Source organism: Poeciliopsis prolifica, unplaced genomic scaffold (assembly GCF_027474105.1).
Source record: "Poeciliopsis prolifica strain line A6 unplaced genomic scaffold, Auburn_PproV2 SCAFFOLD031, whole genome shotgun sequence".
Classification (NCBI taxonomy): Eukaryota; Metazoa; Chordata; class Actinopteri; order Cyprinodontiformes; family Poeciliidae; genus Poeciliopsis; species Poeciliopsis prolifica.
The window spans coordinates 2,629,905-2,653,934 of record NW_026562406.1 but is presented as its reverse complement, the minus strand read 5'-3'; the positions used below and the strand labels follow the sequence as shown (position 1 = coordinate 2,653,934).

Genomic DNA, 24,030 nt, shown 5'->3' with positions numbered 1-24,030 from the left:
GGTAATGAATATTTCTAGGTTTTTAATACCTAAAGCCGGTGGAAGGTGGTATGATTAATTCAGGCGTTTCACGGTGGCTCCTCACCGCCTCTCCTCTTCTCGTCTATCAAGTGTCAGCGACGGCGTCGTGTCCAGGCCTGTCAGGCGGCCCTGTTGTGGCACCTCGGTCTGTCAGGCGGCGAGCAGAGAGAGAGCAAGAGCCCAGGGAACTTGTTAAAATTTCTGCAACGCTAGGCCTTGCTGACTTTGACGAGAGACATTTCCCTCCCAATCTCCTCGGGTCCTCCGCTGGCATCATCAGCCACTAGCTCAGCTAGTGAATGGGGCAGCGGATGACAAAGCAACAATAATAATGTGGAAAAATGTCTATCTGCTGTAATGCCAGGTGAAGGGAAGCGGACAGGCAGGGAGCCTCTGCGCCGTATTCCGGGAGGCTAGGCCGAGCCCCGGTGGAGCTGTCATTTATTTATCTACGTGAAGTGTCTTGAGAGGTGGAGGAGAGGCAAGGTGGCAGAGGCTTCACTCCACCAGAGAAGCCTGGCGTGTTCTTGGGGGAATAGGGTATATAATTGGCCTGCTTTCACCCTTGGCTGTGGCACCAATCAGGCGTTTTCTCCCTCCTCCTCCTATCCCACCCAACTGGCTCGCAGACATAGCTGAGGAGATGAGACAGTGCTGGCCTTTCGGGCCCCGAGCAGGGACGACCCCAAACAAGACTTGTCACTTGTGCTTACAGTGGCATTTATTTGATTGGAGGAATATTTTCCTTCCTTTCCTTCCTTCCCTCCCCGCTACCGTGTCTGCCCCAGCGCTGGAAACCCGAGCGTTTCATGGCTCGCTCAAGACTATCCGCGGCCTCCGCCGTGCATGGCGGACGACTTTGCTGTGAGGGACGGGCCACCTGTTAGTGGCAGGGTGAGGCCGGGGGTTGATACAACAAGTGTAGCTGTCAGGAAGGCAGTTAAAGTCGACCCCCGGCAGTTTCGATAGTTTTCCGCCAACCCATCAATCATCGCACATTGTGTGCCTGCAAATACTCCCCACGTATTCTCCCATTATAATTGCCACGCTCACAATGTTTGGAGCTGAATTTCCCCCAGGTAGCCAGCAGGAGAGATCCAAACCAAGCCAATTTTTTTTTCTGTGTGCATGTGTGTTTGGAAGCTTGTTGAGTATCTGTCAAAATGGTTCACAGCATAAGCAATGCACTTAACCCCTGAGCCGATCTGTTTCTGTAACTCTGTTTTTATATGGAGTTATTGATCTGTAGTGGGTTGCAGGAGCAGGGGATAAAAATATTTCCTCCCAACACTGGTATCCCACCAGGAACCCTGTCAGCTATGGATCTGGGCTCCAGTCAGAGGAAGCATCTTAGTCTTCCAGGAGCCCACTGGGGTTTCCAGTTACATGTCGCTGGCTGGGACACCTCGGCACGCTGCATCATCAGAACACAAGCCGGAGCCGCGCTGCACCTGAACACTTTTTCTTTACCAACAATAACTTGTAAAAAACTATAAATGCGTTCATTATGTATCGTGACATTTTTTTTTTTTTACCATCACAGGAATTAAAATTTATCGTTGCATCAATGCATTTAGGTTGGCCAAAAAAAAAAACGAGATAACAAATGCGTCTTTAGTCATTCGTATGTAATCAAATTAGTATCACAAAACATTGTGATAAAATTCTAGCCTTTTAAATCCTGATAACATAGAGATTTTTTTGTAATTAAATATCGAATGTGCTTCATTGTACAAAAGAAATTATTTTTGAGCCATTGCTTATTTTCTACAGTTCTTTGTGGCAAAATTAAAACAGACTTTTACGCTTATTCAACTGTTATAACCAAAAAACATCAATTCCGTATCCAACATAAAAACAGCATTGTTCTTAAAAAACATTTATTGTGTTTACCACTTTAAGAAGTAGATTAAATACATACATTTGGTGTTAGTGCTGCTGGAGCTTACCCATTATGACCATGTCAGCGATGGAATCAGCAGGGCTCAGCAACAGGTGGTGGAGGGGCAAAGCTGAATCACTCTATGCTGCAAACACCCAGATAAAACTCAGATTACCATTTGACTTGAGCTGGTGTCAACATTATGAAAAACCTTTTAGCTTTTCTGAATCTGTATATTTTTAAGTTTTTGATATTTCCTGATCCTGGTAGCTGCTCCACAGTTTATGAAAAAAAAAACAGAAGAACAGAAGTAAATCATGATTACGTTGTATCCGGGCTCTTAGAAATGCTGACAGAATCCTTCTTTCAAGCTCCTCATTTTACTAATAAACGATCAAACCCAAAAAGGTCTTGGTCATCTCCATTCATGCAGACTTTTCTAATCATCCCCCTTTTTCAGTCTCGACTCTGCTTGCATTGGATTCCTGGGCCCAGCGATATGCATCTTTGCTTGTGACAGACATGCCTTGCAAACATCCATTCACCTCCACGCGCAGAATGAATGCAGTGTAAAGGCCCGAGGGCCCGGACCAACTAATCCACGGATTCTGGCAGATGTGAGAAAAGGCTGCTTGAGCACACAAGCTGCTCCCTTCACTTCATCTGTTTGCCTGTCTCTTATTCAAATACTTGCGGTAGCCATCTGGGTCGTGCCGGGTGGGTCTGGATGAGCATATGATGAAATAACTACAGAAAATAGAAGCCGCCGTAGAATTGCTTTCAATAAACAGGCCGGTTTTCGGCTCAATTTGCTAATCAAGCCGGTCGTTAGGGAAATAGAGGGGGGAGGGGGAAATCGGCGAGTTCCTTCACAAAACCACCTCGGCGTTCAGGACGCCATTCACCAGGATAATTGTCAGGGTGATTTTATTGACGGGAAGTTTGCCTGTTTCGACAATCCTCCACTGGTAATGAGCTGGTAAGCCCAGTCTTTTCCAATACACTGCAGACGAATCAATCCAGTGCAATATGTTCTCCTTCTCCAGTTACATCACTGGTGCTGGTATTTTTGAAGCAAAGGCACTGAATTCTCTGTATGACTGGGTTCTGCAGATTTATTCTGCTTAGACAAAATATAACATTCAAGAGAAATAAAAGCTTTCAACAAGCGCCAAGATATTCATTAGCGCTACAACAAACAAGCCAGGAAAAGCATTTTAGCGCTCTGGGGAGCAATTGTGTTGTTTCTCTTTTTTCTTTACACGTAAATAATTCAAGCAGCTGCATGTAAGACAAAGTTGCATTTACTTGCTTCATTATATTTTAATCTAGAGCAAATTATGCTGCATTTCCAGTGATGTGGAAAAGTGTTCATACCCATTGAACTTTTCCCATTTGCTCTCGTCGCAACTGCAAACTTTCATGTGTTTTGGATATATTAACACAATGTAGTTCATAACTATGAACCCACAGGAAGATTATTTTCAGATCTTTCTCAGCATGTATTTGTATTCACATCCCTCTGGACTGATATGACTACATGAAAGCCATCAAATTACTTCAGAAGCCACTAGTTCGATTTCGAGTCAAATTATCTTATTGCTGTGTTCCACATCTGTTTTGAATGAAGGAAAGCAAACACAAAAGTGATGGCATTTGATAGAAATGCTGCTTACCAGAAGAAAGACTTGATTTTCTTCAAACATATAGTGGAAGGAGCAGCCCATGGGTTTAAATATTCAACAAAGCTTTTCTAATCAGACTTGCGTTTCATCATTTTTTTGGGTGATAGAAAAGTATTAAAAAGAGACAGTTTTATTTGATTAAACGTGACTGAATGGAATATGCGGAGAGAAGAGAATTAGGCTAAAAGGCATCTTGGTTTACGGCGTATTCAGGTTGTACATTGTTTGCGGTTGCTTAAAGGGGAACAGCGAATGTAAAAGAAGTTGCTCAAATAACCTTTGTGACCTACATGCCAGATGCTGACATTGACACTGCCAAACACGGTGGTGGCAATATAATGCCTTAGGGATGTTGTTCTTTAGCAGGGACTGCTGGTCAGAGTTAAGGAGCTTCACAACTTGGGGGGGGGACCTTTGTTGAGGTCATAAAAGGTGGTTCTACAAAGACATTACTTGCACGTCCATCGTCAAGGTCAGGACAGAGAATGCCGACCCAGATTGATGATACTCTCTAAGCGTCCGGTTTAAAACAATAAGGACTTTCACAGGACCTCTACAGTTGTCACGGTGGTGCTAAGTTAGCCTATCCTGGCTACATAGCGATACACATTTGGCTTTCCTCCTCCTCTGTCATCTGCTCCTGCATTAAGCAAACCTCCTTACGTGTCTCACTGATATGTCATCACGGTTATTAATACTTCCTCACTTCCCCTGGAAAAGTTACACATCTGGGCTGTCAGTGACTGAAGAGCTCTGCCATGTCAGGAAACAGACACAATAGGAATGGGAGATTTTTCAGCTCATTCTATGGCTTCACTGTACTTTTTCCTTTTCCGAATGATTTCTTTTCATTCATTCCTAAATCACTTAGGAATGATTTAGTATCAAAGCCAATCATTAATAGTTTAAAGCTGCAGTATGCCCCTTTTATTAAAAAAAAAACAAAAAAAAAAAACTTTTTGGTGTTTTTGCCTATTTGTTGAAACTGTCGCTGTTTGGTGACAGAATGGTATGAGCCAGATAATCTGTGAAAGAATCAAACTCCTCTACCTTCTCCCAGTGCTAACTAGAAACAACCAATCAGAGCCTAGAGGTGGGTCTTAGCGCTGTCAATCACAATCGCATGTCCTGCTGCTTATCCTCCCTCCATCCCATTTGCTCTCTGCTACGCTGCAGCTAGCATAGCCTGTTGTGAATGCTCTAGCTTGTCAGCACGGCCACCAAATAAGGAAAGTTGTCTCTGACATTAGAACTTTTAGCAGCAGGTATATGAGGATGATTGACAGCGCAAAGACCCTTCTCCTGGCTCCTGGTATTTCTTCAGAAATATATGTATTCTTTATAAAAGTTACAAACTGCAACTTTAACAGAGGGCTGGTTTACCAGACAAAATGGTCAGTAGCAGCTATTTAAGTCTGATAAAGTCTGTCGACAGAAACACCGTCTCTCTCCACCCTCCCCAACATTCTTCAGCCACCACCTCCAGCTCTCCTCTGCTTTTCTAATGACAGCTGTGCAGGAAAGCCATATGTAAAGGTGACTGCATGGGTATTCAGTCCTGGCCAACCCTGCAGCAAGGCTTCCCCCCCCAAACCCCTAAAGGAGACACTTGGGTTTCAGCTGCTAGAAACCTGAGGCTCGATGTCCGCATCAAAAGTAAATTCCACTTAACGTGCCACATCCTTTTCCACAGTGGCCCGGGGGCTTCAGACGCCACAAACACCTTTTTATAGTGCATGCCATGCTTGCCTTGAAGTAGGACGGAGGTGTGAGAGCAACCGGATGCTGGGCAATGGGTGCCAGTCTACTCTAACCCCCTTCAAGTTTCCACTCCACCACTTGCCATCTTGCTCCTACTCAACTGTTTTGCGGCTTAGTAGAGCAAGTGGTTGTCTTTATCCTCGGGGCGTTGTTGGTTTTTACAGGTGATAGAAGTGTTCAGTAACTTGTAAAGTATTTATACAACCAGTACTTTTTCACACTTGGTCATGTTACAACCTGGGAACCACCTATTCACTTTCGATACTGATACAGTTGTCTACAGTTTAGTATGGGCCAATGCCGATCCAATACAGAGAAACGGCGCAGAATTGATTTAAAACACTGATTCCTTTCTACATAGACATAAATGTACTATTTAACAACTCTTCACCAGAACAGAACACCTCAAATGAAAACAACCTCCAGCTATAACTATAACTATAACTTATTCAATCAGTGCAGTCTTGGAGTTCAACAACTAATGTAAAACAAATAATATAGAAACTGAAACTGATTTAAAAATATATATTCTGAAAATACTATTTGGAATTATCAATACAATGCAAAATAAATAATAAAACATGATGTCACTCAGAGCACAACACATAGAGAAAAAAGAGATTTGCCTTTATGGATACGACGTTCATCTCATCATTCCTACATAAAGGCCAGATTTGTGGAGACTTGTAGTTGTTTTTTAAGCGATTTTCTAGAGTCGTGAATCTCTGCAGCTCCTCCAGAGTTACTATTGACCTCTTGTCTGATAAGGTTTCGGTAACCTTGCGAAGCCTTGCGTCGTCCTGTTTCTGCTCTTAGATTGTGGAATCGCTAAGGCATTGGACATTGTTTTGCTTCATCCCTGACCATTGGTCTTTGTGACGCTGAAGCTAAATTGATATTGAGGTTAAACGACACACACATGGACAATATTTACTAATTAAACACGCTTGAAGGCAGTCAGTTTGACTGGACTTTATTTAAAGGTGTTAGAGTTAGGGGATGAACACAAATCCCAAACCTTTCATGAAAATCCCAGTAAAATCCATTGACGTTTGTGGTGGAGTGCAAAAAATATGCTGCATTATTTTGTTCCTGTTCACTGTCGGTCCTCCATCGCCTGGTGTCAATCATTTGAGAGTTCTACATTTAGCCAAACCTGAATCCGAGGGTTCACAGACATGTAGTGGGCTCATCGTGTGCAGACTCTGAATTTGTGGGATGCAGAATCCCGCGGGGGATATGGAGGCTGGTAAAAGCTTGGATCCCTTCCCCTAGCCTAGAGTCGGCATCAGGCTCCCACCGGTATTAGAACAATATTTATTTGTGTTAGAGGGGAGGTGATTCATTTTACTCAAAAATCACTGGCATAGCATGGGTGAGAGCTGCCGCTCGCTGCACATTTTTTCCTCTCATTAAAGGTGTCCGCGCCCAGAGGAACGAGCCAATGCCTACCGCAAATTTCCGTGTAGTGCCAGCTCCGTTTTTTCTTCTCTTTGTGAGCTGTCTTTCCCCCCGCAGAACAAACTCACCATGTGTGGGTTGAGGCAAGGGAAAGGGTCACCGCTTTTTCTTTTCTTTCTTCCCTTTTTCTTTTTTTAATCGCTGAATTATTTAAAATCCTACCGATTTTGTTTGCTTGTTTTTTTTTTTTCTTTCGTCTGTGTTTTTTTTTCCCTCTCCTCTTAGCAAATTCATCCAAGTCAAAAGCAAAGTGTGATCTTGGGAGAAAAGAAGAAAGGAAGAATGTAAGTTGTGTAGCCTGAGGTGGGCGATGAGTCACCTAGACATTGTTCAGATGGACTGGGGGAAAAAAAAAAAAAAACAAGTTCAATGGGAGATTTTATTGAGCAGTGCTTAAAGCCACCTTTCTCTTAACAAGCTGCAGTGAGAGGTGGTTTGCCTACCAAGCTCGCCTGCAGCTCTCTGCAGGGTGATTATGTCACAGCGGGCCAGTCAGAATGATGTGTATCTCTCTGTTACAAGGCGGCTCAAATGCAGCAACGGCTCTGACTAGGAATATTATTATTATCTCCTCCAGATCCTCCACTCGGCATCAACACTGGTGCATTGTGAGAGCTCCGGGGGGAAGCTGTTTTTGAAATAATCCGCCTGTCTACTCTCCTGATTCTCAGACAATAATGTTCACACAAAGGCTTTTTTTTTTCATTATTATTATTTCCCACCACCCACACGGACAGTAGTGGAAAGGCTGTACGACAAAGCGATAATCTAGATGCGTGGAGAGTGAGCGTTTTGTGTCCCGCCGCCCGCTATCTTGCCTTCTCATGGCAGCCCAAGGGGAACGTTTTGGTTGTGGCTCCTGACCAACCAATCAGGGAGTGGTGAGCCGTGTCTTTGCAGGGCTATCTGCCATCTCTGCTGGAATGAAGCCTGGCGAGCCAGAGGAGGCCGGCGGTGCTCCGATCTATATCAGGGCCACGGTGTAATGACGAGCAGCCTCCTGATACCGCAGAGATTATCCCAGCTTCTTATCGCTGCTGGCATACATTTTGACATTAGAAAGACAAGAAGACCACTCCGCCCCCTCTCACGCTCACTGTATAGCTCAGAGAGTTGACTTTAAATCTGTGAGTTTATAAACCACTGAATGACGTAACACCAAAATACATTTAAAGACCTTTTGTTGTTGTTGTTGTTGTCAACCTTCTAGACCAGTCAAGTCTTCTGGTTCTGCATCCCAGGAACCAGAACCAAACACGGAGAAGCAGCATTCAGCTTCTACGCACCACAAAACTGGAACAAACTTCCAGAAAGCTGCAAAACAGCTGAAACACTGAGTTCCTTCATATCAAGGCTGAAAACCCACCTGTTTAGAGTTCCCTTTGATTAGTAATAAGTGGAACATTGATGAGCATCGATGTGTATTTGTGTGATAATTATGATGGTGGCATCGACAAAATGAAACCTTACCCAGTATTTTTGGTGCAGTTTCTTAAAATAAGCCGAAGCTAACTGGAAAGTAACTTTTCAGGATGCAGGCACTTGTTTTAAGTCAATATTGAAGATAAAGTACTATTTCTACAGGAGGATTATTTCACTCATAACCTGGGAAAAATGTATTGTTAAAATTAAGTTTATACTTAATTAATTATGAACTTAAAATTAAGTTCATACTTAATTTTCATACTTAAAATTAAAATCATACTTTATCAACAATCCTAAAGGTATTTTTGTCTTAAAATTAGCTCCTACATCTTGATGATGAAGTTACTTGCAAGTTACTTTTGTGTTACTTCCAGTGGGTTAAGGTATTTGAACTAGTACCAGGACCAAAAATACTTTGCAAGATTTTGTGTTTTTGCAGAATAGGATGTAAAGCTCTTTGAACTGGGCTGTACAATTAAACTTGACTTTCTTCTCTGAAGAGACCCGGCTCATTTCCTGCTTCAGTGTCCCCACCGTCTTCCATTTGTCCACCCTGGACTTACTATCACTTCTGGAGCCTGGCGTGCTTTTTAAACCACCAAGCTCCAAATCCAAGCGTTTCGTTAATTGAGTTAAATGGATTGCGGTGGTTGAGATGATTTGTCTGTCGGCTTTTATTGCCGCAATTTAGGCTGTGCCTCATTGCGTTATGCCACCTAATGAGAGCCCTCACCAGATGTTTTGTCTCCTCTGGTATTAACATCCACATGTTCACTTAGGCGGAGATAGCGTCGATGCGCTGGCACTAATTTCCTCCAATTTGTAGCTGTTAATCGAATAAAGGCACTTTTGCAAATGGAATTTCTGTACTTTTCATATTCTGCATCTATTATTCATGGAGTTCCTGTCAGTCTGTTGGGCTGATACCGTGATTTGTTGCCTCGTCGGTCCCTGCGCCCCATTCCTATATTTCACTCTTGGCCCCCTCGCAGGGAGTTCGAACAGATCTGGAGCCCCTCTAGTGAAATATGTCTCGTCCCTTTTCCTTCATTTCTCCTTATCTGGTTAGCGTTGGCCGCGGGCCTGCTGCGCCGTTGATTTGTGACTTTCTCTGTCTGCGGCGGTGAGAGACCTTAATGCAATGCGTGCCTCTGCCCTTCTCCCTACTGATGAAACGGGCTCCTGCATTCCCCTGATAGACTGCTAATTTGTATACTAAACTGACAGCCAGCAATGATAAGGGCTAGCAACTGCTTCACAGCCCAGGAGAAAGAGAGAGCGAGAGAGAGGCAGGGTGGAGTGATGGCGCGGGGAGCAGCAAGCGAGATCGAGGGTAATATTTTACACAAAGCTCATGCCCCCGTGCACTTCCATCGGTATTCATTTCCTTGCGTCTGTTGCTAGGGCGAGCGGGGGCAGGAGTTTCCAGCCCTGGTGCTCTGCCATACACACAGAGGCGTTTATGTGTGCCTATAAAAATGGCACTTGGGGCTAAGTACAAAGTGGTTTGTGTGTGTGTGTTTTTTTTTTTTTTTTGCAAGCATGCGAGGGGAGGCCACTTCATTCTCCTTGGTCACCATGGAATTCATTATCATTTTAATGATCCTCCAGTCGAAGCAAGTATCCGTCGGTTGACAGTTGCGTGGGATGCTACCTCTCTCTCTCTCTTTCTCTCTCTGTCGTCTCGGCGCATCTCGACGTGCTTGCCGGGGTTCCGCATTATTACCGGCTCACACCTGTTCTGACAAGCCGGCAGCGGTGGACGTGCAGAGGAGCGGAGGGTGGGAATTGGAGGCAAGGTAGATGGCGTCTGCTCCCATGGAAGGCACTGCTGCGGCTCATAATAAACGACCGCTCGGGAGGTCATTAAGTTTCTGGAACGGTGTGAGGACAAATGCTGGGGAGATAATTAATTTGGTGTCTCCTGTTGTAGCCTGGGAGCTGTAGTCCCACTGTGCATGGCTAATGCAGCATTTATAGCAAAAGTGGCTTCAGCGCAATGTCTGGGGGAAGAAATGGTTGGGGATGCAGAGCGGTCTTGCGGTCATGCTGTTGTGCCACAACAAACTATTTTAATTTTTAAGAGTTGCACACATTTTCGATTCATAAGGTCAACTGACTTTGTTGGCCTGCTGTTCCAGGCAACTTTGCCTCACCTGTGAGCTACACCACCCTGAGCTCGGGTGGCGAAATGTGGCTTCTGGAGACACTCAATGAAAGTTAGCGGAGAGGGCGACGAAGGAGGAAGCTGACAGTGATGAAACACCAGGCAGGGAGGCAAATTAACACTGTGGAGGTTGGAGTGTGTGCGTGCACGCACGTGTGTGTTGGTAAGGAGAGGGATGGACAGACAGGTTCAACCTGGGTAATTGAGCGCCTGATTGCCCGTGCTAGGAAATGTGCCCTGTGGCCCATTTGGCTCTTTTCATTTTCCCTCTCATTTTCTTCTGGCCTGCCGTCTGCTGAATCCTTTTGTGCCGTGTCACGGCACAACAATATAAATACAAACATGGTTGTGTGTACACAGAGGCCTGTCAGACGTCTTTGCTTCCAACAAGATTTTTGCTTATCTCGTCTACAGGAGCCGAGGCAGGAATAACAGTGTGCTGTTTTTTCTTCTTCTTCTTCTTCTTCCATGAGTTGCCTTCTTTTGTTCTGCCCATTAATTTTGTTTCAGGGTTTTTTCTGTGAGAGCTGATATTTCTATAAATATTGTCATCTTCAAAACTTTAGTTCCCAACTAGCCTATATCTGGTGTTTTCCAAAGTATTCCTACCACTTCAATCTTCCTGAGCTAATAGTGAAAAATAGTGAATCCCCTCTACTCCCAAAACTCTTTATTACGTTTCTGGAAGGAGTCGGTGTAAGATGTCCTGAAACAGTTACCAATAAAGCCAGCTGTGTAACGCGGTGGAGAGCGTGACTGAGAAGTGCTGGAATCGTCAAGTGGAAGAAACACCGACCGCCTTCGGGAGTTACCTAATTGGTGAATAGAGTCCATCTGCGTGTAATGTGATCTAAACCCTATAGTTCTGCGAAGGCCCCAGAGGTTCATCATGAAGCAAACAGCATCATGAAGACCAGGGAACACAGAAAACAGGCCAGAGGTTAAGTTATAAAACATTGTCCCAACATCTCTTCAATCCATTAGCAATGATAGAGGCTCGTCTACGCTCCACAAGACTTCAGAAGGTGGTTTTTCCTCCTTCAGTTCTGCTTGTTCTCAACACATCATTCAGCTGAAAGAGATTTTTTTTCTTTTTTTTTTGTGCTCTGTCTGACAACTATTGTGTAATTTGTCAGAAATTGGAAGTGGGCCTGGTTAATGCAGCATAGGGGAGATGTTATTTCTTCCGCAATTTTTCCGTCATCATCCCAGGAGTCCGGCGCTCGACATAAACTTGGCCGGTGCGAGTTCTGTTCTTGTCCTTGCCACCTCGACTAAACTAATGTCTTTGTTCTCGCAGAGTATGTACAGAGAGGCCTTTCATCATGTGTTCCCAAAATCTGGCGCTTGCAGGAGATTTCAGGAAAAAATAAAAAAGCTTTGGAGAAAGGAGGAAAGTAACACGACGTTCCGTCTGCAGCTGGCGACACGGCAAACATGCGGAGGAAAGAGCTCTAGTAAAAAAATAAATAAATTGGACCAAAATGTGACTTTTTGACCTACGTGCAGCATGTTGTGTGTGAACATGTCATCCACATAGAAGTGGGAATAATATGATGGCCTGAGTTAAATTAAGATGAATTTTTTTTTTTAAATATCCTATTGTACGATTAACACCAAACACCTCAGACCTTGTCCGACAGCTTTCCGTCTTCTACGTAACACTCCAAATGAGTCAGAAATAAACAGCAATTACAGTCTTCACTGACATGACGCCGCAACAAAGCCTGCCGACAGGTTTGTTGTTTTCACGCCGCAGCTGTCGTGATTAAGCTGCACCCAAGGTGTTTGGAAAATGTACCATGGTAGGGCGAGGCTGTCCTTCCTTTCCCCAGAAACAGAGGACGGCTGTATCAGGAATCTGCTTGTATTTGGTCTGGGGCTTACCTAATCTCTGTCTGCAAGGTTTCTTACTGCTAGGAGATAATTTGCTCTGCTGTGTGGAATGCAGGGCATTAAATAGAGCTCCCAGATCAAAGGTAAGACTGAAAGCCTGGGGCTCATTTGATATAAAGCGGGGAGGGGCTGATGTGTGCTGGGTTATGGGATGCGGGGGGGAGAAACTGGTCTCTCAGCAGTCTTTACTAAATGAGGTTAATTGAGTCTGGGGTAATTGCTGACCTTCGTGTCTGACTGAAATCACATCCTTAACTGATCAATGCTTTTCATAAATTTTATGCCTCAAGGTCATTCCGCTGATTACGCGGCCCTCCCTCCTCTGCTGGATTGCCTTGCTCCGGTGGCCTATTGTGCAGAAATGAAGCGTGGAGGCGTTCTGCCATTAAAAGAACGCCATTAAGGTTGTCTCTGATATTTCCAAATTAATTAGCCGGTCGTGTTGTTAAGTAAAAGCAACGCGGACATGGAGACTTTTCTCTCCGCTCTTCCACTCCCTCCCTCCGTTTGCCTCCTCTTCTGGGGCCTCGCCGTACGCGCCTCGCTCACTGCCTCCCTCGCTCACTGCCTCCCCCGCTCTCCCTCAGCGGCTGCGCCGCTGTCTGGAGGATTTATGGAGTGAATAAGTCATCTGTGTTTGGGGGGGGGGCAGGGTTGTGGACTTCTTAAAACAAACAGCAGCCGTAATTTGTAATTTGGCATTCTCTAAATCTGGGGAATTATCGTCCGGCATGTGGCGCTTTAGGGATTTAGCGCTGTAATGGTGGGTTTTACTGTCCAAGCTCTCTCCTTAACTCCTTTCTTTTTCTTTTCTGCCTTTTTTCCCCCCTCTCCCGTGTTCTTTTCTACGCCTGCCGAGGAAACGGGAGGATTTCACAGCTGCTGGGAGCTGAGCACCGGCTGGGCCCCGTGACCTGCTTCTTTCTCCCCCCCCTCCACTCCCCTCTTCGTCCCCTTAGCCTCTCTCCGTTTTTTTCCCTCTATCCAGCAGTCTCTTTCCTCGGGGAGCTCTTGTGTGGCTCAGAGGAAGCTGAATCATAAAGCATAGCTAATGAATAGAATAGAGAAGGAAAGCGGAGGCCAGCTGACGGCCCTCCAGAGAGGGGGCCAGGCCCCTGAAGCCCCAGGCTCAAATAGCAGACGGCCCTCTCAAAGGTCAGGCTTCCTGCAACCCGCTCCGAGGGCTTTTTGGCTTCTTAGGCAATGTGGCTTAAATTCCCTCCCCTCCCACCGCCACCCTTTAGTTTTGTTTAATGGTTAAATTTCTCTGCTTCCTTTTGAAACCCGTGCCCTTTGCTCCTCCGTTCCGTCGACTTTCTGCTTCTCTCCATAAGCATTTCCCGTCCGTCTCATCTTTCTCTCGGTTGGTAATGGCAGCCGGGGTCGCCTCAGCAGAGAGAGTGTGAAGAATTTGTTACACATGACCTCCTCGCACCGCGACCGCAGGCGGCTAGGTTGTACCGGCAGCGCGGGCCCCCCGGGAGGAACGGAGAAAACTTGACCAGCGGCAACGTGCAGGAAGAAGCTGCAGCAAGAAAACAACCACCAGTAGAAACCAGAGCTCTGCTGTGACATGCCCTTTTTTAAGCATCGCCTTTACAAGCCAGCCTTGTAATTGTGGATTATGCCACTGACTCATGCAGACTTGGCAGGTGCAAAACGCAGCTTTAGACTCTGAAATGTTGGTTCGCTGCTACTTGGGATTCAGGTACAATTTAAAAAGAGCTTCTGTTCATCATGGGGCTGGAGAGGGAAGGAGGAGATGGACCAGACGCAGCTCGTCTGTTCCTGGGAACACACTTTGTCTGTGTCGCGCTCCGGATAACCACTTTGGTCACAACTGTTTTTAGCTGTTACACAGAGTCATAGCTTCACCTAGCTTGTTTTGCTTTTGTTTTTTTTTTTGTTTTTTTTCCCACTTTTGTGACCCCGTGTCACTCTGAGCGCAACCCTCAGCCGCCTCCCGTGTCCACTTGATAAGCTGCATTTCGCTCTGAGCCCATATTTTTCTTTCGGGGCCTGCATGGCCTTGATTCAAGGCTGAGGTTGTGCTGTTTTCTGTGCCGAGGGTTGGTACTAGAGCGTTTAATATCATCCAAAGCCAACAAAGAGTCCGTGCTGCAGCCTGGCCGCTCTGGTTTTGAGAGATTGAAAGAGGGCAACGCGCAACTACCGGTAGTCTTTCTCTCCTCTAGAGCCAGATCACTTTATCTGCTGCTGGAGGAAACAGTAAAGATTTCAGCAGAGAGTTTGTCCTTTTGTTCCACTTGTGGAGACCAAAGAAGTGTTATTAGACCTCAGAGTTTCTGCACATTCTCAAGGCCTGGACCGTATGTCCAGTTGCATAAATGATTCAATTTATCGATTAGTCTGTTTGTTCCATGTTTCTTTCTACCTGTCTTTCTGTCATTTTTATTTATTTCTCTTTCTCACTTCCTGCCTTTCTCTCTTTCTTTCTGTCTCTTTCATTTTTCTATATTTCTTTCTGTGTGTACCTTTCTTTTTTCTCTTTCTTTTTCTTCCTGTCATTCGATCTTTCTCTATTTCTGTCTTTCTGTATTTCTCTGACTTTCTTACAATATTTATTGCTACATTTCTGTCTGTCTCTTCCTTCCAGTTTCTTCTTTCTTTCTGTCTGCTACATTTGAAATGAACCTAAAAGCAATTTATTAAGGTGTGTGTGTGTGTGTGTGTGTGTGTGTGTGTGTGTGTGTGTGTGTGTGTGTGTGTGTGTGTGTGTGTGTGTGTGTGTGTGTGTGTGTGTGTGTGTGTGTGTGTAATGCTCCACTTGTGAAAGTAAATTGTTGGACTTCTTTGCAGCCAGACATTAACTCTGAGTGCCACACTGCTGGACAGGACGCATTAAGGGAAGAAAAAAAATGCCTAAGCCTGATTAAAAACAGAAGATAACATCATCGTATTATAAAATGATAAATTAAATGTGCTGACACACCCAGACATATCTTAAAAAGGCCATAATCGATTCAGTTTAAGGCGCTTTCACAAAAATAAAATCATTTTGTCACTCAATAGTCTCAAGTCACTCTCTACTCATTTATGCGTCTGTCCATCTACTCATTCATCCCTTTTAAACATTAATCTATCAATGCATCTATTGATCAGTCCATTCAAATATTCAGGTCTCTTGAACATTTTCTGCTCAACATTTGCGGGTTAGTAGAACCCATTGCGGACATGTTGCTTCTGCTGCTCCTCCTGCGGTAGCTCGCATCTGTCCACTCAGCAAGCAGCTAGAAACAAAACACTCGGCTAAAGAGTTTTGTGCAATAAACGTCAAGTGTTTATGTCGAAAGTCTGTTCAAGCCATTACTGTCTGCAATCTCTGTTGAGCTTCAACCAAGTGACTCACGACGTCTCCTCGTGGAATATATGCCGCAGAACTCCACTGAAAAAAATATTTCTTTGTAGTCGTCAGCGGATCCTCTCCCTTTTAATGCTTTCCGTCTCTGATTCGTCTGTCGAGTTCCCCGGCGGAGGCTTCCCCTGAGCTTCCATATCTCTGTTTTTATGCCCTGTTAATAAAGCAAGTTCATAAGAGAACCGACTCTCCACTCGAGGTCTGTTGTGGTTTGCGAGAGAAGAGACATCCAAACATCGTAGGAAGGAAAAAAGAAAAGGGGGGGGGGAAAAAAGTCAAATTGCAGTAAAAGTCGGAATCCGAAGGTCTTGGAAAGAAGAGGATGTCCTCAAAACACTTGTGAAGAACTAACAGGGATGCCAAGGACAGCCATCTGTGTTTACAGAATCATCCGCTTTCTCTCCATGTCTCCCTTGTACGCTCTCAAGATTTGCTGTTCATTCTTTACATATGCTCCCTTTGTGCAGCATGAAATACACGCGTGGCAGTTAAGGACACTCGGGGGCCCTCTGGGTGGAACATATGCCGGGCTCCTGCAGGTTTTTTAGCGAGTCAGACGAAGAGCTGAAGCTCAAGGAAACAATCGCCAGGAAATGGGGAGTAGGCTTTCAGTGATGACGTCTTTCGTTGCAGCGATTTTGATTTTAGTCGCCAAACTTCACGTGATACTCTGCATTAAATCATCCCCAGCTTTTCTCATATTGACCTCGACCAACATCAGGTCGACTGCTTACCGGCCACAATGTCAGGCCACTCTGAGAGATCTGTTGTTGAAATGAAATTAGGTGAATTAGAAGTAGAAGAGCGTAGTGTTGATTGGTGGAAAAATATCACTGATTTCCTAGTAGCAGCATGTTTTGTTTTTTTTCTCCCCTCTAAGTCTTTGTCCTCTGATGCTGCATTGCCAAGCCGACTGCCTTCCTATGTCCTTGAAAGCGTTTCTTTTGTGGGGGTTTTCAGGTGGCCCAACACTGCCACCTAATGTTACCTCATCAGGGGAAAGTCAGGCTCCAGAAGCAGCTTCCTGTCCCCGTTCGATCAGGGGACCAGCGCTGATTGATTCTGTGACGCCGTCGCCCGCGGATAAATAGATCAGCTTCCGTAGAAATGCTAGGAGCACGAATGATCATTTTAATTAGTTTCTTTCAGATTCATGTGATTTCTGAATTTCTGTTTCTTTTTTTTCCCCTCCAGGTATCTGATGTAGGATCAGAGAAGCTCTTTTCCCCTACTGCACCCAAAGGTAAGAGCCTCGTCCGTTTTCTCCTCCGCTTTATTCATAAACAGAGCAAAATCTGTGCCTTTTTTTTTTTTTTTTTTAGTATTATTGCAAATGAGCCCACAGCTCTCCCTGGCTCTCTAATCCTGCAGCTCCCATTCAGATTTAAATGTCGCCAGACATAAACAAGGTCTGGTGACTACATATGCATGCGTTTTTTTTTTGTTTTGTTTTTTTGTTTATTGGGGTTTTTTTCTCCTCTGGGTGCACAGTGGTGTTTCTTGGACGACCCCGCCAAAGGCTTAGCCCTCCTACATATTGGTTCATTAGAGAGGATTTAGAGCCTCCCTGCCACATGCTCCCACAAATGGGTACTTCCCCTCAGGCATTACAAGCTCTCTGACAGCAGGCCTGGATCATAATTGATGCCAAAGGAAAGACAGAAAAAGAGCTTTGTCAGCCCCCAGACAACACAAGCTCTTGTCCGCGTTCACGTATGCACATATGTGAATTATTAGGCCCTTGTTTTTTGTTGTTGTTGTTGTTGTTGCTTTTTCTTTTTTTGCACACCGTAACCACTGGGGATACCACATGCTTTGTGTGTGTGTGTGTGTGTGTGTGTGTGTGTGTGTGTGTGTGTGTGTGTGTGTGTGTGTGTGTGTGTTTGTGTATTCTGCGACACATCAACAGGTATTTCTGGCACATGAATATTTACTACATGCAGTGAAGCGCAGCTGGTCAAATCAGGGGGTGAAGGTGTCTGAGCTGCAGATGTGGGTGTGGGGTTTGATGGGCGTAGCCGTGACAGATAGCAGCAGCATGGCGGCTGTGTCCCCTCTGGGCACGAAGCAGGAAGGGGAGGTTGGGATGGATCCATCCAGCTCTGTGAGCTATACGGACAGATGAGGAAGGCTGCACAGGGAGACTCGACAAACTCATCGGTTTGGCTTCATCGTAGCTTTCTTCATCTGGCTTCTTTTATTTAAGAGGAAGAATTTAAGAAGAACTTGATTCTTCGTTGTTGTTTTTTTATATCTAGATCAGGGTGTCCAATTCATTTTCTTTTCAATATCAAGGTCGTGAATTTTCCCAAAGGGTCGGTTGTGTCCGAATGTATTGATAAACTGTGGGGTTCAGATGAGCCATAACCAGCATGTGGAACAAGCGTTTCTAGTAAGTTTTATAATATCATCTTATTTACAGCAAAATCTCCCCTGTGTTTACCAGGTGAAGGAAAGACTCTGTAGCTGGTGCTACGGCAAGCGCAGAGCACAGGATTAAACGGCTGGAATTAAATCCAGACAATCCAATCAAAGTTTCTCCTGATTATCACACAGATCAACCTGATTCTATTTGGGCAATGTAGGTGAAGAGGTTAGAGAAAGTGAGGTGGCAACAAAATCTGAAAAAAATTTTTTTTAAAAAAGAACATGAAGGACAAAGTTATCACAGTTAAATTGGGATAAACTTCCAGTCGGTTCTCATCTCACATTCCAGTCTTGTTTTCTGGAGCTGTAATAGATCCTGGGACGCTGTTTGCTTGTGGCCAAGACAGGTTTTTCTGTGTGTGGACATTGTGTGTAACACAGGGAAGCCCACAGGCTGTTTTCCTCTGGTTTTCTGTACAACACTGCATCTACAGTGTGTCCCATTAGCAGCTTGGGGCCCTGAGGGACTGCTGAAAAGGAAAGGCTTCTTTCGTTTAATCACTAGGCCTGTGGAGCTGCTAGCTGGCAGAGCCAACGACAGATGCAAACACACACACTCTTACCATAAACATATACGGCACATACTAGATTAATATCCATACATAGTGCTGTGAAAATGCTTGTGTGATTCACTTGATAGGTGTTTGTTTTATTTTTATGTTTCTTTGTGGGGGGGTTCAGTTGATGTAATGTCCTGATTGCCCACAATAGGCCTGGGCTGGTATTTGATTCTAATAATTAAGAAAAAAAAAAGTTACATAAAACTTTAAACCAGTAGTGTTATTGATTCTAAGTCTTACTATTATAGGAATGTTAAATGTATTTATTGGTTATTTTGATTTAGATACAAAGACTTTGGCAAAACTTTAAGACCAACACCTGCAAAATTTAGTAGTTGTCATCAAATGCACAGATTTTAGATGTGACATTCATATGTAATGGTTAACTGGTCAGGCTACCTGCTCAGGTAGCCAGCCTTCAGTCAGTTGTTCAACAGACATGCTACTTGTTGCATGCTAACAATATTTAGCGAGCTGGTTGGGAGAGCACTGCAGCTAGTGGAAGGAGCAGGGTTATTTTTCAATTATCATACAGTCAAAAGGCCACTTTTTCTCATATTTCATAAAAAGGTGCTTAAAACGTTGGATGTTTATGTGAAATATTTCATCGGGGTGTATTACCTCCACGTTCCTATTAAAATTCATGTTTTAAATGGTTTTTTACTACAGGGTAATATAATTGAAACTATTATAAACAGTGCAGTTTTACAAAGAAAAATGTACTATTAACTATTAATGAATGACTTGCAGAAAAAGAATGAAATTCAGCGTATCTTAGTAGTCTATCATTGACACAACAATAATGTCTCCATCACCGTTTTTGATGCGATTTTCAAAGTATTGCATTGATGGAATCTTTGAAATTGGAAATAACTTACTGAATTTAGCAAAAGTTGATATTGCGCTCACTTCAGGTGTTTTTTGGCTTTTGCAAAGATGGAAACACGCTTGCTGAACATTTACCTCACATGACTGATCACTCAATTCTTTCCTGTCTTTTCTCTGACATGATCAAACAGTTACAACTTTCCTGATAGCAACATATTCCTGAAAGTTTCTCTCCGTTTGTCTGAGATGTGTGGTCCATGCTCGCTTGCAAACTCTTCTTCCTGTTTATTACAGCGGTGCGCAGCATCACCATTTGACACAATTGGGCTCGATTCACTGGAAACCATAAGATGGAAACAAAGTTAACGTACCTTTTTCGCCATATTTTAATTAATTTTTTTTTATTTTATTTTTTTTTACATTTTGCTCAAAATCCACACAACAGTTGAAAAAAGGCATAGCTACTAGTTAATAGAGGTGCACTGACTGCAGTTTTCTGGCAGGTTGCCGATTGTCAACCTTTTCAAAACTTAGCCTGTCGATTCCAATTTTAGCCGATGCCAATGTTTTTTTGTCTGAAATGTTGCTCAATATAGCAAGAAAGTTGTCGAGTTGGCAACAGTGGGTCACTATTATTAATTAATTGTAAACAGACATAACTTGGTGGGCCGGTCTGTCAGTCAAACCTTTCTCACCGGAGAGCAAAAGAGGACAGTGGTTGATTCTTCGACCTTTGCCAAGCTGGATAAGATCAGCTTCACATGTAAAAATTGGCTGATCTCCCAAAATTACAGAAATCTACATTGATAGATCGATGCACCCCTACGAGTTAATAATCAAAAACTCAGAGATATTAGTGTCTGTGGTTGCTGATGAAACAGGACTCTCTTGCTTTCTCTCTCTCATGTTTCATTTTTATCATCTCTCCACTGCTGCTCTTTTGACAACCTGATGATAGCACAGCGTAATAGTATCAGGAATGGCACTGTGCAATTCTCTGTGGACGCTTTTACCCGAGAGCGAGTGCGAGTTCAGTTGAGTGTCTGTGTGTTGGTGGTTACGATGTAGGACGGTGCATCAGAGGGCAAGCATTATCTAACAGTTATTGGTTTTTGTTTACTTCCTGTCTTAAACCTCCTGCAGATTATCGATTTGCTGGAGGATGGCGTGTTTAAGTAAAGACTCTGCAAAGACTCTTACGCTTCACCGCGAGCTGCTGTTATTGAATCGAAGGTCAGAGTTTAGCGTTGTCACTTGCTCGAAGGCGAATAAAGAGCTAAAAGTAGGTGCTGAACATGCACAAGGCTCCTCCACGGAGCGCAGATAAACACTTTTACATGACATTTCACAATGCCAGGCCTTTCCAAGTAGCAGGGAGTTATCACCCAGCTGTCAGCAGCTCGAAATATCTGAGAGGAACTCTTAGGAATCTGCGCTGATGATGTTAAATGTTGCATGGATGAGTCTTAAAACTGCCTTTCGCTAGGCCTCTTGTGCTCTCTGAGCATCCAACGTCTTCGCCTGACGGGTAAGCCAACGCGGAGTGCTTCCCTACCAGAAATCCCAAGGCATCTTGGGATAGCAAAGGAGGGATTGGGGGGGTAAGATTGGTAGAAAACCCATTTCTGAAGTGGATTTGTGCCCTTGTAATCCTGATTAATTTTGACCCGTTGTGCTCATTTTAAACAGAGCATTACAGTAAGCGTGAACACAGCAAGCTCCGGGGCGAAACTAGGAGCTTAGCGGCTTTGGGAGGCTTAGCTGCAGATGGCATTTTAAGCCGGACTTAATAAATTGTTTCCATTAAACTTACCGGCCCACACATACTGGATTAGGCCAGTGGAACAAAAGAAAGAGGAGCGTGTGTGGAGTCGGAGGCAGAGGGAAAAGAGCGCGCACACATCTGCCGCCGTTCGCGTCTGACACCGCCGGTGTTTCTCGGAGGCCAGAGAGGAGGTGAAGTCGAGGTTACCGCAGCGTTGGGGGACATTGCAGCTTTTAAAAAACATGACTTCAAAGTTCACTCGCTGAGGATCTTGTGGCTCATTTGGGGATGTTGAACAAATTAGCCTAATTGACATTGAAGTAAACAAACTGGGGGGTAAAAAAAAAAGTGCATAAAACCATTTAGCTTGGCGGTGGATTTAGGGCTAATCCCCTAACTCTTGTTTATATGTAAACACATTACCAGCACTGTAGCTTAAGGATTTAGTATCTGCCTGTATAGTTGTGTTTTTTCATTATTATTATTATTTGGACCATTTCTTGCACAGATATCCAAATTATTTTGTGTCCGAATGGTTTTTCTTTCTGATAAAAACCCCTCCAGTCCTCCGCTCTCAGCCTGCCTCCTCTCTACCTCCATCCCCCCATCGGTTCATGCCTCGCTCCCTAAGCTCTCATGATGTGCTACACAGTCTAGGGTCCCTGTGTCGAATCACTAATCAACCACCCTGTCTGTAGGCCTTTTCTCTCAATGGGTTCTGAGTGGCCTTTGTTCCACTGCCGCTGTTTGCCGCATGTCAATAAAAGGACCAGGGTCCCCTCCTCTGCTATCACTCTGGCCGGGGTCGGCGGCGCGGGGGTCGCACTCGGCTGTGGGAAGCCCGCGTTAAAACGCATCGCAGTAGAGAAGGGAGGAAGGATGGTGATTGCCGAGGGTGCGGTAAAGTCAGGGATACAGGGAGGGGGACTGAGGAGCAGCTCAGACGTATAACAGCAGACAGGGAGAACATGTTTGTATTCGGCTGAGCGGCTCTCGTCTGGCCAGGTCAGCATAATGTATCACTAACCTCTGTGGCCGGCTCTGCCGCTCGTAGCCTCTCGCCTATTAAATAACGAATGTAGGCTGGCCCTCTGACCGACTAATCAGCTTCTCGACGCCGCCAAGTCAGGATTGAGTGCTGGTAGCCAGGAGAGGGTGGCTGGCTTTTTAGGCGCACCCTGAAGCTGGAGATTGGACATAACACTGGAAAAACATGCAGGGCTTCACGCAGCTTGATTAGCATCACAAGTGTGAAATAAAACCCTGATGAAAGTCAACTGAGTTTATGTTGGACAGAAAATAGCTTGTAAGACCAATACTTTGTTCAGCTACCTTTCCACAAGGTGGCATGTTGGACATAATTTTGTTTTATGAAAGATAAGACAAAGTGACACTGGTTTGAGATTTGTGGTCAATGTATGATTTCAGGTCCCTGAGCTTTGACCTATCAATGCCGATTTTAGCCAGCTCAAATTCCTGTTTGAAAATTATAGTTCAGAAGAACAAAAAATATTTTTGGCCTTTCTACTTTAAAGACTCGCTGCATATATTTCAGCAGAAACACCAATCCGTTGAGTGCAAGAGAGAAGTTGTAAAACGGGGTTTTTCTCATTTGAAGCAAATTGATGTAATAAAATGAACTTTCTTTAGAGTTTTATAATAGAAAGGAGTGTTGTTAGGTAATTTTTACAAACTGTAAACATTAGTTCATGTTAGTCTTTTACCTTAAATCTTAAGATTTCCAAAGAGGCTGCCAAACATTTGCATATTCCGATTTTCACCACTATCAATTTGTTTTGCCTGAAAAGTCGTTCAGTTGGCACCAGTGGGATGACTATTGTTAACATTAGACTTTCTTTTGTACGCCCCCTAATATAAATATTAACATCCTGTGGCAGGCGGCCCTAGCAAAACTGCAAAAGTACGAAATGGGTAGGGATCAAAACGACCAGCCCATGTGGGAACTCTGTGTTGTAGCAGCCTGAGTGAACAACCAACGCAGCCTTCGTTCTTTCAGTGTTGCTGAAAATGACTAAGCTGAAGTCCTTCACCTGTTGTACCAACCTCCACCACACACAGTCTTGTAACTAGACCAATCCAGAAAATTAATTTTATTTACCGTTAGAGCAAATTCATCCAGTTTCTATCAAGAAAATTTCTCATCATTCTTTGATATTGAATGATAAGAGTTAAAGAAATACTCCATTTGAAGGATACAGCATTACTACAGAGGGCAGAAGGTTTGGCTAACTAAATATTTAGGAGGGATTCGACGAACAAAAGCATAACTTCTTCTCCGTTAATCATTAGGATATTACCGTTCACAGCCACAAGACCGCCTGTGAGCCCAGGGATCTGTTTTTTTAAAGAAAAGGCCCGATATTAAGCTCCCATTTATTGATAGCGCTAATGCTGTTTGTGCGGCCATCTCGTCGGAGAGATGAAAATAAATAGGGGGGGAGCTCAGCTGAGATAAGACACGTGTTTAATTATTAATTGAGCCATTACTGACAGAGATTGGCTTTTTTGATTTAAAGCAGGAAGGAACGCTTCAGGGACAGAAAAAGCAATTACAGGACTCCCAGCTCTTACTGCAGATGCCCATCGTTCAGCATGCGCAACAAAAGGAGAAGGAGAAGAGGGAGACAAGCGGCTCCAGCCCACATAAATTCTCTTCTGTCTTGTGACATTCTGTTGTCCAATAAATAATTTTCATTGTTCCTCAATATTTATAGCTTTTAAAATTAAAACGGTCTTGTCTTGTAGTATTTAT

The 24,030-nt window shown here is 44.1% G+C and overlaps 1 protein-coding gene across 7 annotated transcripts in view; it reads left to right on the top strand.

Moving 5' to 3' along the window:
* Window positions 1–24,030, top strand: part of fbrsl1 (fibrosin-like 1) — a 327,802-nt gene that overhangs the window by 268,172 nt on the left and 35,600 nt on the right. For all 7 annotated transcript variants that reach the window (XM_055050778.1, XM_055050777.1, XM_055050781.1 and 4 more), the window contains one exon: window positions 16,872–16,920. In XM_055050778.1, coding sequence (XP_054906753.1) covers window positions 16,872–16,920 — 49 coding nt within the window. The remainder of the gene's footprint in view (window positions 1–16,871; window positions 16,921–24,030) is intronic.